Source organism: Zingiber officinale, chromosome 2A (assembly GCF_018446385.1).
Source record: "Zingiber officinale cultivar Zhangliang chromosome 2A, Zo_v1.1, whole genome shotgun sequence".
Taxonomy (NCBI): Eukaryota; Viridiplantae; Streptophyta; class Magnoliopsida; order Zingiberales; family Zingiberaceae; genus Zingiber; species Zingiber officinale.
This window is the reverse complement of record NC_055988.1, coordinates 155,981,440-156,000,841: the sequence shown is the minus strand read 5'-3', so window position 1 is coordinate 156,000,841 and position 19,402 is coordinate 155,981,440. Positions and strand designations below refer to the sequence as shown.

Here is a 19,402-nt window from a genome sequence, read left to right as displayed (position 1 = left end):
ATCACCCGGTTTGGTCGACCGATCAGCCGCTCTGACCCAGTCCACTTGGCCTGATCCAGTCGACGCTCATCCTTGGTTCGATTGACTGATTGAGTGGTTCGGTCGACCGATCCCCTGGTCAAACCCGGTCCATCTATTGGAGATCTGATCTGCTGTTGTTTGGAGGTTCGGTCGACCGATCCCGGTCGGTTCTAACCCTGTACAAAAATGTTAGTCTCCTGCAAAACAGAGTTAGAACAGAATATAATTAAACAGAATATTAATTAGATTTCGTCTCTTCGAGACCGGAATCTAGTCAAGATCTCGACTTAGAGTTCCGAAATGGTTATAAGTCGGATCAGCGCTTAAGTTCTCTTCCCGGGAACGTGTCCTCACAGTCACTCCCCTCCAGTGACTTACCTCCACTTACCTGCCAAACATCCGGTCAGCCCTTCGACCAGTCTGGGCTTCGTGCCAGCTATCCGGTCAGCCCGTCGACCTAGCTAGACTTCGTGCCAAACGTCCGGTCAGCCCGTCGACCCGTTTGGACTTCGTGCCAGTTATCCGGTCGGCTTGTCGACCTAGTTGGACTTCTCCTGCACACTCGGTCAGAGTGTTAGATCACAAATGACACTAACTTAACCTTCTTTGTCATTCATTAAAACTTGAGTTAGACCGTTAGTGCTAATCGCACCAACATTAATAACCTGCAACTCATCCAATACGAAGTGCATTATAAATATATATGATGAACGATCCACTTGCAATCCACTTGATGAATAAGTGTCATATATATCAATCCACCCAGAGATGAACTTCGTAGATAAAGAAAAATGTGAAGGACTTGCAATCCACCTAGTGAGAAGAGATGTCATGTAAACTAGTCGAAGCCTACAAATGTATGAAAAGATCCAAAGGCTTTTTTTGAGCATGGGGCCAATGCTCCGTAATATAAGTAATTCATTTAATTTCATAATTCAACATAACTAGTCATGCAACTCCTTTAGAGCACGCTATATACTATAAATATTTCATTTATTTTTTTACTTTAGTATAAGTAGTCATGGAACTCCTTTAGAATGCAGAGTAAAAACCTTATAATACAAGTGACACATTCATTATTTTGTTAATTAAATATAAGTAATTTAGACACAACCCTTTTCACATCATGGAGCCTTTAGCTTTGTAATAAAAGTGGTTTGTTTATGGTTTTATCAATTTAGTATAATTAGTTAAGCAACTCGTTTCAAACCGTGGGGGCGAAACTCTATAAAGTAACTGTTGTATTTATTATGCTATTAATTTAATATAAGTAATTATGCAACTGCTTTACAGTGTGGAGTGCTCTATGGTATGTGTTACATTTATTATTTTATCAATTTACTATAAGTAATCATGTAACCCTTTTTAGAGCATGAAGCCAAAATTCTATAGCATAAGTATTTTAGTCGCATAACCCTTTTCAGAGCATAGAACCGAAACTCTATAGTAAAGGTGGTTCTTTATTGTTTTATGCAATTTATTTTAGAGCTAGGGGCTAAAGCCCTAAGGTATAAAAATTTCAAGGCAAAAATTAGGAAGGCACCCCTTATGTTTATTATCATAAAAAGGGCGCCTTATGTTAAAAAATATCAAAAGGGCACCCATCCTATTTTTTCATTTCCACGATAACTTTGTTTGTAGTAATTTTGGCTAAAGCTGCTACAATGTAGAGGAGTTTTAATTAAAATTTCATTTTGATCCAAACTGTTACAATTATGTTGGAGCAGTTTTGACTAAAGCTACTATAAAAATGGAGTATTTTGGGCCAAAGATTTGGGAATAGAGAAATAGGATGAGTTTTTTAAGATAGGGAGCCTTTTTAATTTTTGCCTAAAAATTTATTTGTTATTTTATTAATTCAAGAATATAGTTATACATTTAGTTTCTCGTAGTTTCTCAATGGAGCTGATACTTTTTTTAAAGGATTACCATTGGTATTCATCCTCTTTATTAGTCTGTTGGTAATTAACAAATGTTGAAGAAGGAATAAGTAGAGATAAATACCAACAATATCAACGAAGGGCAAACAAGGTGAAAATAATTTTTATAAACACATATCAAGCAACAAGAGTATACATAATTATAGAAATAATTCTCTTTTTCAAATAACTTAATAATTACATCTGCTTTTATAAATTTAATCATGCACAAGGTAATTACATCATCGCTAATCTACCCCAAAACACTACTATACTCTTCCTAAGAATGCAAGATCTAAATGAGAATAGTTATTAATTATGATTATGCTTCATAAATCCATTATCACAACAAGGGCACTTATCTTGCTCCTGCTCGACATTAAGAATTATAAAGGGCAACCTTGTGGACAAAGCTCCTGCTAATGCGGGGTCAAGGGAAGGGTCAATTGTACGCAGTCTTACCTTATTTTGTAAGAGGTTGTTTCTGTGACCTGAATCCGTGACCTCTAGGTCACACGACAATAACTTTACCGTTGCACCAAGACTCCCCTTCAACATTAAGAATTATAAGATAATAATTTTGACTTATTGCACAAGTCACAAGTTCTCACGCCTAAAAAGGAATTAGATATCCAGATGACACAATGAGCCAATAGATGTCCCAAGCAACATTTCTCCACTAAAAAAATTAAGGTTTTGTAATAGTTAGATTCATTGCAAGCTTCAATTAAATCAATAAATTAAGTGAAATAGAAGGTTAAGCTTATTAACCACATCATGGAGGCCTTATGCATGGAGGGGAAGAGCAAGTTGCTGATCTGCAAAACCCAACTTGTAATGGTAGTAACATTGTTAATGGAGCCGGAGGAGAGATTGTGCAGAAGATGATATAGAGCTGGAATAGATTTCTTTATGTTGCTTCCCAAATCAAGCAACAACAACAAATGATTCATGTGGAGGCAATGTACATCTACAGGGTTTAATTGATGTTGGAGGCGACAACTTATCAGTGCATGACTCCTCTACAATCAATAGAGGAAAGGTGATTGTGGTTACCACAACGGAGACACAAATGGACAGCGAGTGTTGAGGATGACTATCAGCCGGAGGGAGTTCATGAGATGATGTTGGCGAGCAAGCAATGATGAGGAGACCGATGATGACAACACGAAGTGCATTTAATGGTGTCGTAGCCTAGCAGGAGTGTTGTGATAGGTGCGTGACATGCAAGAAAGGGAGATGGGGGACTGAGAGGAAGGTGGAGTTTGGTGTGCAACTGACCATGAGCGACAACAACATGATTGACTTTGGCAATGGTTGCTGGGCTAAATTGTGAGAGGGGGAAGAAACAAATGATAAAGCACGAAGTGGGGGGAGTGGGATTAGATTATTAATTCTCATTTTGCAAATAAGTCAATCAAAAGAGTAGTCTGGTGTACGAAGCTCCCGCCAATGTTCCCAAGGAAGGGTCAGATAATATTGGGTCTATTGCCAACCTTATCTTGCATTGCAAATAAATCAATTACTTTTTGAAAATTATAGTTTGGTCCTTTAAGAAAATTAGATACTATGACTTGACTAGAGGACATTGATGTCTCCATGCTGCACTCAGGAAAATGTGAGATTGATGATGGCTTCGCTATTAGCTGTGATCAGTTATGGCACTGGCATGGTCAAGCTCTTATGTGAGGTTGAGAGTAGCAAGAGACCATGCATGGGCTAGCTCATGGTTGGAGGAGATAAAGGCTCTTGGTTGGGTGTCATGTAACATGTTGAATGCCAAATGCTAGAAAAGGGTGAAGTTACAGGCTCTATAAGGTGGTAGCTAGGTTGGCTCTAATACAAAGTTTTATAGGTGTCTCAAAGGGAATTACAATTAGTGAATTTTATATGCATAGGTAAATAATCAAGGTAAAATATAAGTTTCAGTTAAAACCTATTCTTCCTGTACTTGCTTATTAAATTTATTAATTTTTACACTAATAATGAACACATACTCTGTGATTGGATGATCACTATATCATTTTTCTTATTTAAAAAAAAAATAGCATATAGCATGGCAGTGCCATAACTGATCACTATATCATTTTTCTTATTTAAAAAAAAAAATACATAAACATAGCATATAGTTGTGGAGTACACATATAGATTTCTAGCACAAGCATTTATATAAATTGCTAGCCTTGTTTAGAATTAAGTGTGTTGTTTCCTCACTCATACTTCATGAAGATGCTGATCCCCTTAACTGATTCTAATTAGGCGTCCGTGCCTGAGGGGGAGGGCCCCACAAGGCAGGTGCCCAGGTGGGGTCCTCCCCCTCAGGTGCGCACGGCAGGCATGGACGCCTGCCATGCAGCACAACAGATCGCTATATATATATATATATATATAATATTGTTTCAGTTGATGTCATGTTTATTGTTTGTTTTTAATGTACTGCAGGGAAAGAAGAATCCTTCTACAGATCAGCAGTCAGTTCTGTCTTTCCTTCAACAAGTTAAAGAAGCAAAAGAGATGAAAATTGACAGGTATCCGGGCATCATTTCACTATTTGATATGTTCCATGACATCATTCATCCTGTGCACTTCAACCTGAAACCTCAGACTCACACTGCATGCTAGATATCTAAATTCCACAGACAGACAGAAGTATCTTTTTTTTTTCTTGTGGAATGTGACTTATTCGTGTCTGCCCTTCTAAAATCAGAACATCACAACTTTATGGATTTAAGGTTTCTCCTTGTTCAAGTTTCCACGTTTCTACTTATCCACTAATCCTTTCAGCACTGGTGAGCTCAATAGGTCGCAACTTTACCTAACTCATAGCATTTGACAACTACAACACTACTTAACACTGGTTGGTTACTTGCATTTGCTCTCCCTATTGTTTTCTTAAAAATACTTACATGAATTTAGCCCATGATCTAAAAGGAAATATTACTAAATAGAAGTGATCAAGTGTTCAATTAAGACGTGCAAACTTGACACCGGACATGATAGTGATTATTCTATGGGCTAACGAGAAGGAGGTCTTAGGAGAAGACAAGCAGAGAACTCGAAGAAAACAAAGAGAAACCCGCTGTTTGCCAAAAAAGGAAACCTTATTAACAAACGTAGATCTTTAAATTTTACATGTGTGAGTGCTGATAGAGTCTGATTCCGAATTTCGAGTTAAAAGTTATGACCCTTTAAAGTTGATATTCTCTTGGATCATGCATGAAAGTGCATGGGCGAGTGTAAGCAATGTATATGAGTCTACCAACCAACCAACCTCTGATACATTCTTTTGTCAACAGTTGGTTCTTCCTTAGCTTCTCATATCTTGTGATTTGGATCCATTGGACTAGAAATCGACTTACACCCAATCTTCCTTGTTTCAGCTAACAAATCAGTCATATACTTCTACTGAGAAATAAAAATTCCTTTCATAAAGTATGCTACCTCAATACCAAGGAAGTTTTTCAGTTTGTCCAGTTCCTTTATTTTAAACTCCTCTATCAATTTTTGCTTTAGATCATGTTTTTTCTTTTCATCATTTCCCGCTACAATGATATCATCTACATTGACTAGGAGAGTCGTCATTTCCTGCTGTCGAGTGCTTAACAAAGAGAGTATGACCCCCTTGGCTTTGGTTATACCCACACTTTTTCCTAACTTTCGCAAATCTTCCTAATCATGCCCTAAAAGATTGTTTTAGACCACAAAGAGTCTTCCTCAATTTACCTACTCTGGTACCAGTATCCTACAAATCTTGATGGGAGGTTCATATAAATTTCATCTAAATCTTCATGGAGAAATACATTCTTCACATCATACTGTAAGAGTTACCAGTTGAAGTGTGCAACCAAAGATAATATAACTCTGACAGTATTCATTTTTGCAATTGGAGTAAAGGTCTCCTGATAATCTACCTCATAAGTACGAGTATAACCTTTTGCCACCAACCTATCTGTATATCTCTCAAGAGAGTCATCTGCTTTGTATTTAGTGTGAATGAAACGACCCTAACTCTCACTTTACTTAAATTATACTGGATTTTTTTATAATATATATGGTTGAAACCTATACTTATAAAATCAATATTTAAAAATTATTTTACTAACATTTTTGAAATAAAATCTTAACTGTACTAAACCCAAATTTGCCTGTCACACAAACATAAGTCTAAACAAACTATCTAAAACCATTCAAAACCCAATCTTCAAATAAAAATACAACATTTTAACTTTCAAGAATATTCAACTCTCTTAATTTAAAAATCCTCTCATAAAAATTCATTTAACATAGTTTTACGGAAATGCAAGGTTCTCTAGAGTGTACTGCCATGCCCGGTTCAATCAAGAGTCAGAGCCTCCTACCTCTATATTTTCATCATCCGCAACTATTCAATCCTAGTGAGTCTTATGACTCAACACATTCAAACCCTAATAGCAAATACATAAATATACAGTCACACACATTTAAATATACTTTTAATAAAAATATATTTAACTTTTAAATCATTTGCATTTACATTCACATAAATATTTAAAATACTTTAAGCATCATATACTTTTTTCTTATCATTAATCCTAGATATTTTAGGTGAGGTTTGATCATTGAAAGTGACTCCTCTATCCTCATTGATCGATATATAAACCATTGTACCAAGTGGTGGAGTTCAACGACCCCTTCTTCATCGCATCCCTTTGACCTATATATGAGAATCTGATATTGGGCTCTCTTTGGGGCCATTTCCCATAACCAGGCTCCCTTTGGGGCCTTTTCCCTCGCGGTATTCCCATTAATCATTATGTAAGTTCACCAGAGTTCAGCGACCACTTCTTCGTCGCATCCTTTTAGGCTATATATGAGAATCCAATACTGGGCTCCCTTTAGGGCCTTTTCTAGTAACCGTTCTAGTAACCGGGCTCCCTCTGGGGCTTTTCCTTCACGGTATTACCATTAATTATTTTGTAAGTTCACCGGAGTTCAGCGACCACTTCTTCTTCTCATCTCTTTGGGCTATATATGAGAATCCGATACTGGGCTTCCTCTGGGTCTTTTCCCGTAATCGGGCTCTGGGGCCTTTTCCCTCGCAGTATTAATTCTTTTTTTTTTGTAAGTTCACCACCTGCGTTTTTGACGAATTCCTCACACATCCTCTTTGTCATAGTCAATCACCTTCCTCAAAAACATTTTTCCTTTCCTTTCCTTTCTAAAAAGAAATTACCTTTTTCATCATTTTCATAAAATAAGCATGCATCTGTACATTTCGTACCATTAACACATAGCTCTGAAACTTTTAAAACTTTTCATATAACCTTTCAAGCACTTATTATGGTTACTCGGGACTTTGCCATGACTTCTAACCTTTCCTCGAGACATAACTTTACTTAGTCACATCTAAACTTGCCTGTTTTAGACTCTTGCTGACTTAAAACTTTAATAACTTTTTCCCCGACTCAAACCGAGACACAACTAGACCTTTACTTACATCCTAAGACATGATTCAGACCCTAGGAATCTGGCCCCAAGCTGCTGCAACCCATTTGGATCGAAACATCCCTTGGCCGAGCCCTAGTGTCCATGGCTCCTCTCAGTCCTTAACCCCTCTAATGGCAGCAACGTCCCATTCAATCATAAACTTCATCAAACAATCAAGAAAACTCAAGAATCTTTCAAGAAAACTCGAGAACTTCAAGAAACATAATTTTTATTTATCAAAAATGTGATTCCACATATTTTCATGCATAAACACAATAAACACACATACTATGATTGAATGGTGCAAAAAGAAGGGTTTAGAATGTGCCTTTACGTTTAAAACGCTCGAAATTCGAATACCGGCACGATGAGATGAAGAGGACGAACGGGGATTGACTTGACTTTGCTTTCTCCTCTAAAAACACATGATTTTTCCCTCTAAAATCTGCAACAAGGTTCACGGCTGCTGCCTCCCTCCAAGCCCTAGATTCTCTTTTCTATTTTTCCAAAAATATCGTCATCTAGGCTAGAGTTTAAGTCTTTTATGTTTAATGCAAGTCTAGGCCCACTAACCCATGTAAACTTAAGTTAATTAGGCCCATTTTTAATCTGTTATTATGTTTAATATATATAAATTTCGAAATTATGGGTAACTAAAAAGTTAAAGTTCTCTATTTTATCAAAATTCGGCTTCTCGAACTCAAAAACTCTTTGTTTGCAAATATATATAAAATCTATAAATTTTAGAAAGTTTCAACCTTAATTAAACATATTTTCGAGCCTAAAAAAATAAATATTTTTATCTCAATCGTCCCCGATCTTCTTTCCTCGGCCAAGCATTGAATATTCGCTTGAAAATCCTCAACTTTAAAATCATGCAGAGTTACACAATTAATTATATAATCATTTTCAAATATCATCATTTATTAAAATCATTTAATTAAATCAATTTAGCATATTTAATAATTTTATGCATGTGGTTTATGGGGACTTTTAAATTTTGGGGCGTTACGAAAATCCACTTACAATCAATAATGTTCTTCCCTTTTGGCTTCTCAACAACCTCCCATGTCTTATTCTTTTCTAATGCATCCATTTCCTCCCTTATGACATCTCTCCATTCCTTTTTTGACAATGCCTCAAAAATATTGGAAATAGTCATGGTATTTAGATTCACAATGAATCTTTTGTGGGCTGGTAACAGATGTTTAAGAGAAACATAGTGGGATGGAGGGTAGAGACGGTGTTTAATACATTCTCTAGTACCTTTCCTAACCGTAATGGGAAGGTCAAAACTTTTGTTAGGTCAATGGATGATTCAGTAAGTTGTAATGGTGAGTCGGATCTTACCATGATCCCAGCATCAGGGTCGGAGGTTACTTGGACTTGCTTCGCTTTTGGAGCAGCCTTTCTCCTTAAATACACTTGAGGGATACTTTGAGTATCACAAGAAACGCTTGGAGGAGACTCACTAGATGGAATAGGAATAGAAGGTGATTTGGTACGAACTTGAGTAAGAGGAAGATCAAGAGCCTTAATGGGTTCAAATGTCTCACAAGTGCTATCTTTTGTCATTGAAATCTCCCCCCGAGAATAGGACTTGGAAAAGAACGGAGTATGTTCAAAGAAGGTAACATATGTAAAACTTTTGAGATGAAGGGTGGCAACATTTGTGCCCCTTTTGAGTGGATGAATATTCAAGGAAGACACATTTGATGACATGAGGGTCTAGTTTACCTTGAAGTGGACTGTGGATATGGATAACAGTAGTGCACCCAAAAATCGTTGGAGTAAGTCCATTTGTGGTTCGGAAATGAGGATAAAAAACCTTGAGGAGTTGCATAGGATTCTTGTTGTCTAAGACAAGGGAAGTCTGTTTATCATGTATGTGGCATTAAGGATAGCCTCTCCCCAATAGGATTTAGGGACATTATTGTCGAAAAGAATGACACGAGTAGTGTTGAGTAAATCTTCGTTTTTTCCTCTTTGCTATTCACAAGATGAATCATGAATAATCCCTTGGGATTGGAAATAAGAGGACAAGGTTTGGTAGAAGTAATGTCTAGTGTGATAACTAAAGCTTTTGATTTTCACTCTAAATTGATTTTAAATCATTGAGTAGAAATTCAGAATAATAATGCTGACAATAGTTTTTTGTTTGAGGAGAAACACCCATGTAATTCGAGTGCAATCATCAATTAAGGAGACAAACCATCGAGCCCCAGAAATGTTGGGAATATTAGAGGGACCCCATTGTCATTATGAATTAAATTAAAAGAAGTAGAACTTTTTTTATTGCTAATAGGAAAGGGTGCACGAGAATGTTTTGCCAATTTGCAAACATCATACTGAAATTTAGAAACATCCAATCCTTGAAAAAGATAAGAAAACATGACCTTTAAAACTCTAAAAGAGGGATAACCAAGACGTTTATGATACAACCAAATGTTGTCTTTATTGGAAGAACCGTGAAAGGACAAAGACAAATTATTCTTCTTAATGAATTCAAGGTAGTAAAGACCACTATGTTCCTTAGCAAGTCCAATCCTTCTCCCCGAGTCCTGATCCTTGAAAACACAATAAGAAAGGGAAAAAATATCTTGATAGTGAAGTTCAGTAGTTAATTTTTGAACGAAAACAAGGTTGGCAGACAATGTTGGTACACGAAGGACATTTTTAAGGATAAGGGTAGGGGTAAGGTGAACATTTCCAAAACCAGCAATAGTAGCTAAAGATCAATTAGCTACTATAATTTTAATGTTAACCTGGGCTGGGGGTTATAAGTGTGGAAAATTTGAGAATTGAGAATCATGGTTTGTGGCATCGAAGTCTATTATCCATGAGTTATCAAAAAAACTGTTTGAGGTATTCATACAAAAAGGGAGTGAGGGGATACCTGAGAGAGTCAAAGAGCATGCGCCAGTTTATCAAGAGAACCCAACAATTTCTACATGGTTGAATATGCCTAGGATTGAGTTGTCTTTAATATGGGATTGCTCGATTAGGTGTGCCTGAGGTTTATGTTGGCCCCCACAACTTCCCCATTCTCGACTTGGTGGTGTACTAAGTAGTTTCCAACATGTCTCTTTAGTGTGGCGCAGTTTCTCACCGTAATTGCACCAAATATTGTCTTTAATCGGAGTCACACCACATTTATCTTTTTCCTGCAAATCATTTTTGGCAGCAAGAGCTGATCTTGCCATGGGTTGGGGCTCAAACATCACACTTCGTTGACTTTCCTCAGCCTGGAGTAGAGAGATCACCTTTGCTATGGACGGTATGCAGTCTTTGCCAATGATTTGGATCCCGACATGATCAAATTTAGGATTTAAGCTGGCTAAAAAATCATATACACGCTCATTTTCAATAAAATTCTTCAAAACAACAACATCTGTAGCACATTGCATCTCAATTACTTGGTAGTAATCTAGTTCGTGCCACATTTTGTAAAACCGTGGCATATTCGGTGACTAATTTATCTCGCTGCTTAGTAACACCCGCTTTGACTTTGAGTTCATAAACTTGGACAACATTACGGGCTTTTGAGTAAGTGCAGGTAATGCAGTCCTAAATTTAATTAGCAGTAGAGAGAAACATACATGTATCACTAATGGATGGTTCCATAGAATCCCATAGCCAAGACATAATCATAGAGTTTTCTTCATCTCATGTCTCAAAAACTGGATCAGTAATGGTAGGCCATGTCCCAAGGATATGACTAAGTTTTCCTTTGCCTTTGAGGTACGTATGAACAACCTGAGACCATTTCAAGTAGTTCTTCCCATTGAGTCTATTGGAAGTCCGAATATTCTGCAAATCATCAATTTTTTTGGATGGAACTATAGTAATCAGACACAATAGATTGGCTAGTATTGTTGGAAATGATTGTTTGAGAATTGGCCATGATGAAAAAATGCAAAAGCAAAAAGAAAAAAGAGAGAATTAGCAATCAAGGCTAAAGCTGTGATATTATGTGGAAAGAATTGATGTGGAAAAATTCTTTTCATATAGAATAAGAATACCTAGTATTATATACAAAATTACAATAGAAGAGAGAATATGAAACTAATTATTCCTAAAGATATCTTTGCAAAAAATTTAAGGGATTGCCTACTCTATGCTCATAGTTGTTTATTCCATTAAATACTTGTTTATTTCTGTACAAGCTATTCATAGCTGTTCGACAAGTTATATAAATTCAGTTAAGAGTTGATCCAAAAAGGTACCCTATGTAGACTCGCTTTGGTAGTTTTAATCTTGTTTGAGCATCTTGGTCAATCTTTAAAATTTTTTACCTTGGCTCTTAGGGAATGTGACAAGGAGAGCAAAGAAACTTATTTTGACTAGAATGAGGGTCATTTGGTCTAGTTTCAAGGGTATTCTAATTCATTGGGTATTTTGATCATTTTACCATGTGCAAACTTGATGGATTCATATTTAAATAGGTTTGATTTGTGTTTTGAGTGTGTTAAGTTTGAAAACTAGTGATGTTGGTCCCGACTAGGTTAGAGGCCATTTCGTAGAAAGTGTTAGTTTGCAAGGATATTTAAGTGATTTGTCATAGCCAAAGGTTAACCTAATTGGAATTGAGTAAACTTATTGTCTTTATTTTGAGTAAACTTACTTTCTGATGGAGTGGAATTCAATTTCGAACCAAGGAATGAAATCTCGAGCCGTGCTGTCTGAAACGGATGATTTTTATCGTTTCGACATCGGATTGGCAGTCATTGCATGCGTCACGTTGCGCAACAGAAGGAAGAAGGAATCAGGTGAAGACTTACCCAGAAGGAAGCAACGAAAGCTTAGGGTTTAGGGCGAGGCAACGGCGACGGCAAGGCAGTAGCGAGGCGGTGGTGGCAGCGATGGTGATGGTGACAGGTGAGGGGGAGAAGTGGCGGGGGAGAAGCGGAATCGAGAGTGGCGGGGAAGACACGGAATCACGATGAGAGAAAAAGTTAGATTTTATTAAATTGTTAAATTATATATAGAGTTTCTAATTAATTATTATATATATTATAATTATATATTATATAAATTAAAAATAATTAAATAAGCTATTAATTAGTATAATTATAATATATAATTTGATTATTTTTATTTAAAATATAAAAAATAAAGTAACAAATATATATAATTATATAATTTTAAATAATTTTAAAATTATTTTTATAAATTAAAATTATATAAAAATATTTAAAATAATTTATAAAATTTATAAATAATTGTAAAATTTTATAAATAATTTTTAAAAATTTAATTGTTATAAATTAAAAAACATATAATTATTTCAAATAAATTTGATTTTAGAATGCAATATAATATTTAATATATATTATTTAAAATATTTATAAACTATAATTATATAAATATATATTATATAAATTAATAATTAAATTAATAAATAAATAATTTATATAATTGTTATGCATAAATTAGGATTAATTTATATAATTATTAGTTAATCTTTTTTTTTTTTCTAAGAATTAATTTGATTTGAGATTTGGAACCATTAATATTAACATACTTAGCTCTCTACTTTTAGATTCTTACTTCCTAAGCATATAAAATACATATTTTTATTAGAAGTTTTATACGGTCAAGTTACACTAAATTAATATACAACTTATATATATATATATATATATATATGGAAACCGTATCGACATGATATGATACCGAAACTGTATCGTTCTAGTCTGGAATCGAAATATCGGCACGGGTCGTGATTTTAAACCTGGGTCTTAATATTACACTTCTGAAAATTATTAAAAGATAATTTTTACTAGACTATGTAGGTATTAATATGTCAAATTGAGATAATATCTTAAAATAATTAAACATATATAATCATCAATATTCAGTATCAAAATTTTCTTATTATTAAACCATAACATACCTACCAATTGAACATTTTTTCTCATTTAGTTAATCCATCTTGTAGTATTATATCCAGCGATTGAAATACCATCCTGTGTCAGGCGGCACAGACGATTTTTACTGTTTCGACAACGGAGTGAAACCGGAGCCATAGACAAGATAATTTTGCGTGCGTCATGCGCGCATGTTGCACGCCAAAAGGTAGGTTGGAGGCGTCCCGGAGGCGTCGTAGGACTCCTTTGATACCGGCAGAGGTGTCGTGGGATGCCTCAGGTACTGCTTACAGCATCCCCAGAGGCGCGATGCCACCGGAGGGCTTCTATTCGCCGAAGAAAATTAAAATTAGATTTAATTAATTAAAATAATCCCCAACTTAAGTGTGATACTTAAAAGAGTTTTTCATAAACCCTGATTAAATTATCTTAAAATATATAAAAATATATTTAATTTTTTTGTTAAAATTAATAAATTTTATTAATTATTAATCTGATTTTTTTATTGTTTTAAATTTTATTTAAAAATTCTATTTTTTTAAAAAAAATCTAATAAATCAAATTTATATTTTATTTTATTTTATTTATTTATTTATTTTTTACTGTTTTAATGTTTAATTGATATTTTGATATTTTTTTACTATTTTAAATATATCTTATTTAAATTAATATTTAATTAAATGATTAAATAATTAATTTATATAATTATTATATATATAATAATATCTTTGTATTTACTTTCTTTAGTTGATTCTTTCCTTTGTAAGAGAAAAGTGACTTTCATGCTGATAGGCACTCTCTATCTTGTTCTTTCAGCATTTCATGATATCTATTAGATATCTTTCACGTGGTTAGCAAATGATGACTGGGATGCAGTGAAATTCCCATGTTCTCTTGCATATTTTCTATGACATTTTAATACACAACACCAATGTATAATCCAAGGCCATATTGACTATGGTAGACATTCATTTCAACTTGTGGTTTCACTCGCATCTCCTTCATTCATTCACAAATACGTAGCTATAATGTAGCATGGGTCTTTTGTAGAAACTGGAGGCTTAACGTTTAATGCTTTTTGATGATAAAATTATTATTGCTTCTTTATCTGCTTCAGTTGGCATATTGTCATGCGAATGAAAGTTCCAAAGGAAGGTTCCTTCGATCCAATTCCTCCATTGGAGTTGCCACACTCTCTACATGCATTCCAACGGGTATCAAGTTCAGACACACTTAATGTGGTAAGGTGATTTTAAATGCCAGATTTATGCATATTCAATTAAGCATAAAATACACCTTGCAGTTTTACTCTGATCAGATGGCTTTCTAAATTTAATAGTACTTCCTAATGTCTGCATGTGGCATGAGATAAGGTTTCACCAGTCTGTCAGCCATATTGACCCTTGTGACGTCGACTAATCTGTTGTGTTATTTGATGTAAATTGGCACTAAGTGGAGGTGAGGAGGTAAAGATTTGCTAGTGATTCTGCAGTTATTATGGTTAAAAAATGGAAATGATGATGCAAGGATTATTAAGGCAGCAAAAATGATTCCATATAAAATTTTTACCTCTTCACGTTTCCTTTTTATCTCCTTTGATTGCTTCATCTCTCTTTTTGATATTCCATTACTTTTGCACCTATGATTCCTCTGTATCTATGAACTAACTTGTAACTTTGCCTTGTTACAATTTGCATAGTTTTACAAGAGTGATATTCACCCCTTGTTCCAGCAGTAATAGATTATAGATTAGTCAATGAAAGCTTCTTATCTTCTCTTTATTGTATTTTTGAAAATGTTATTATTCCTGTCATACCATTTCTAGCCTGCTAGATCCCTCTAGTGACATCTGGTTGCAATGCACCTGTCAAGTAGGAAGGGAGCCATTTTACCTTAGTAGGAGTGGAGTTCCCTTTGTGTAGTCATGAGAATTGATGGTCCATAAGCTGGTTCACCGGAAATGAAGGATATCCATGATTTCCTTGGTGGATGAGAAGGTGAATATTGCATGGTATCAAATCTCATTTTAATGTTAGTCAATATGGAATGAGAAATATCTATGTGGAGATCAGTGAAGGATTGAGCAGGCATGAGAAATTCATTAATCCCTAATCAAACAAGTATTATTTAATAGGTATACAAGTACACCTATAATATATAACTTGGTTTAACTTGATTTGGCTCTAACTCAACCTATATCTAACTAAGATTGAGGATCTACACCATATAATTCTTATTCTACCATTAGGCATCTAATTAGGACATAATTTTTATGATGGAGAGCATGAACCCCAAGTATTTATAAGAACTTCACAGTTGCTTAGTATGTGAGGCTGAGTTTGAGCAAGATAATGTGGCCCTTTGGCTTGGTTAGGTATACTAAGCAGCAACCTTGTTACACCAATGAATAGTGCAACTTGCAAGGTGAATATGTTTGTATCAATAAGGAGACAATGGCTAATATGACTGAAATTTGAAATCTTGTATATTTATACTAGTATATTATACATTTTTCTGATTTTTCATTTTCATATTTATAGATAAATTCTCATTAATATAGGTTTGGATAGTTTAACTTTGCTATGTATTTGTTCTCAGGAAGGTTATCACACTTTTCGTGGTGGCTTTTGGAACTACTTTAGCATGGGTAAGAACTTTCTTTTTTTCAAATGCTGCTATACTTTTGTGTTCTCAGCTTATGTTGTGGAAGAGATTTCTGCAATTTTATCACTATAATTCTGATGGTCTGTTTTTTCCCTTCAATGTCCATCTAAACATATTGTTCTTTGGTCACAAACAAAAATAATGCAAACTGTGATCACAAGTTAAATAATATCTCAAGTCACAAAGTATTTTTTTTCTTTGTTTTTGCAACTTACATCTCTGTGGTTTTCTTCTACTAAAGTGTCTGTTGTTTTACTTTTTAAACAAAATGATTATACAGGACATACGTGAGATCATTTTTTAAGATGCATGCCAAGTTTCATATATAATTTATTCTGAGAGGAAGCAGCATCCAGACAAAAAAATAAACCAATTAACTGATCATATTATAACTATTATGTTTTTTATTCCTTAACGTCTTCCTAGTTTCTGTTGCAATATCAACCATAATGATACCACCAGTGCCACCCTTATTGACATGTGATACAGGTTGCCACAAGTTACACCCTTCTTGTTTTAGACCAGATCCATTCCTCTGAACCTGCCTTCGAACAAGAAATATAATAGTTTCATGTCAATTAAAATAAAATTTCATTGAAATAAGTTGAAAATTATCAAAATTTTATTTATAAATACCTTGCTACTAGAGCCTCCCTATTACCTAATATCTTATTGCTAAGAGAGATTTAGAGATAATTAGTTACGATTAAGAGACTAAGAAACTAGATTTGTAAATTTTTGCATCATGGGCAAAGCAAGTAATTTTCTCCTGTGTTGACAAATATCGAGCTCATGATACACATCACCTGTTACCACAGATACTGAAACTTGAATCCATGCCTACAACTGAATTTAATCTCCTGAAGGAAACAGAGAGCAGTATAGTTTTTTTTTCCTTGCGCTATCTTATATTTCTTGCTTTTCTAGTAAAGGGTGTATTGTTTCATTTTTGAAAACATATTGTATGAGACACAACATGACATAGTTTTTTTTATAGGAATGGATGCCCATGTGTCATATGCATTTCATTCTGAGAGGAAGAAGCATCCAGAAAGATTCAAGAACCAATTAACTAATCAGGTTTTGACTATGTTACAGTAACAATCTGTCTTCTCTCTCAACCTTCATGCTATTTTGTAGAAGTTCAGATATCAAGTGAACTTTTATTTTCATTAGCAGTAGCATCAATGTTTCGAAAGGTAAACATAGATTTTTATCCAGGCCCATCCACAAACTTCACCAATTAAGACTGCATGGCAATAATTGCAAATTAACTTCTGTGTTTGTAGTTCTGGCATAATATCTAGATAATGGATATATTACATTGATCTTACTGTGAGTATATATATATATATAGACACACACACACACCTAGTGGGATAAGGTTTGGTTGTTGTTGTTACACACACGCGCACGTGCGCACACACACACCAATTTCTATTGACACACCAGTAGTTGATCACTTTCAGCTGTGCAGCCTAAAGGACAGTGTGTTTTTCCCATTTTTTTCCTTTAATGTTTTATACTTTATCTTCTTAGACATAACTTGATGTGCTTTGTCTACAAAATATTATTTAGTACTAGGTGATATGTAGAAGATACAACACCATTGTACTACAATTTCATTATAAAAATTTATTAATTTCTGTACAATCAGTATAAACCAAATGATGTGCTTACAAATCAAAAGTGATAGTCAATATTTTTATAATGATGATAGTCTTTATTAAACATTTTCTTAAGTAGAATGCTATTTTTTATTATATACTCTAAATAAATTACCATACTATAAAAAGTGGCATTCAATATACTATATAAAACATCTTGATAATAATTTCTTGTTTTAGTACAAATATAATTATTTTATTATAAATATCTTTTTTTAAAAAAAAATTATTAACACTTTCCTATTAGAAAATACTATTTATATAATAACTCTAGTGTACACCATAATTCTATCACTGGTATTTCATTATTTAGTAAATCTTTATCTAATCGTGTAAACATATAAACAGAATTATTTTATTACCTACATTTTATTTAATTTTTTTATTAATTATTATATTATAATTTTTAATATTCATGTTATGATGAATTTATACATATTATTTAGATTCTTGAATTTAAGCTCTAATAGTACAATAAATTTTAGGGAAATGAAATATCATATTGCTTCATCAGACACATTACATGGCTCTATAAGAGTCATGACAAAATCTTAAATCTAACACGTAATCTAGGGCTAAACTATCTACATAATAATCTTATAACTTTAATACCTCTTGGCATTCCTTCAAGCTGGAGCATGAACATCTTATTACTTAAACTAATTAAATTCTCACAAATAGACAAACATAATATTGATTAAGAGCATGATGATTATATAAATAAAAACATGACTAACCAAATTTTTGGAAATTATTAATCAGTACAAAATCAATGATTTCTTTGACTTTAATATTATTTATTAGTTGTAATATTGACTAAGATCTTTTATTTATTGGCTACTAAATGAGTGAATTTTTTTTGACAGAGTGCGTACGCAAAAATTGGGCTTAAACAAGGATGGTTTCTTGCTTCTCTTTGTCATCCTTCATCAAGGTAATGCCTGGTTCAATTGGTTACTTAGTTTTGAAAAAAAAAAATCATTTAGTTTTATGAATGAAGGGGAGCCTTGGCACAACGGTAAAGTTGCTGCCATGTGACCTGAGGTCACGCGTTCGAGTTGTAGAAATAGCCTCTTGCAAAATGTAAGATAAGACTGTGTACAATAGAGACCCAATGTGGTTGACTCTTCCTCGGGACCCGTACGGATGGGAGCTTCGTGCTCTGGATTTTCCTTTTTTTTAGTTTCATGAAGCTTGCTTTGTGACTGACCACTATAAACAGACTTTCACAAAACAATCTTAGATCTTTGTTTGGAACAAGAAAAGGTTTTGAATTGGAATTCACATTTGGTCATTCGGATGAATTTATTTGCAATTAAAACAAATACAAGTAGTTGACACTTGGGAGTGTAAATTTACAATTAAAACAACTAAAAGTAGTTGACACTTGGGAATGTAAATTCCAATTTCTGAAGTACCTCATTTAAAAATCCATCCAACAATTAACGGGTAAATTTTAAATTACCAGCACTTTTTGGTTCCTGAATTGAATGTTGCGGTTAACCATCAATTGAGTGTTAATACTTGAAACCCCAAGTACCTAGCGTGAACTGGTCTATGATTTGTTTAATTCATAAATGCAAGGAAAGGAACTAGCTGATAATGCGCCCGAGTGATTCTATTGGTGGCAAAAGGTCATACGCTGACCCCGGACACCCCCACATGACATGTCCTATGGTCATTTGTAGAGAGGTAAATCACAAGTGGCTTTGTCTTTGAACAGTGATCGTTGCACCATAGTGATTCTAGAAGATACAGAATGGGGTTTGCAACAAAATGTTCAGAATCATCAAAT

General features: G+C 34.2%; 1 protein-coding gene across 2 annotated transcripts in view; it reads left to right on the top strand.

Moving 5' to 3' along the window:
- Positions 1 to 19,402, top strand: part of LOC122042857 (diacylglycerol kinase 5-like) — a 50,237-nt gene that overhangs the window by 24,580 nt on the left and 6,255 nt on the right. For both annotated transcript variants that reach the window (XM_042603202.1, XM_042603203.1), the window contains exons 5-9: positions 4,383 to 4,468; positions 14,394 to 14,517; positions 15,875 to 15,923; positions 16,938 to 17,020; positions 18,474 to 18,541. In XM_042603202.1, the coding sequence (XP_042459136.1) occupies positions 4,383 to 4,468; positions 14,394 to 14,517; positions 15,875 to 15,923; positions 16,938 to 17,020; positions 18,474 to 18,541 (410 nt within the window). The remainder of the gene's footprint in view (positions 1 to 4,382; positions 4,469 to 14,393; positions 14,518 to 15,874; positions 15,924 to 16,937; positions 17,021 to 18,473; positions 18,542 to 19,402) is intronic.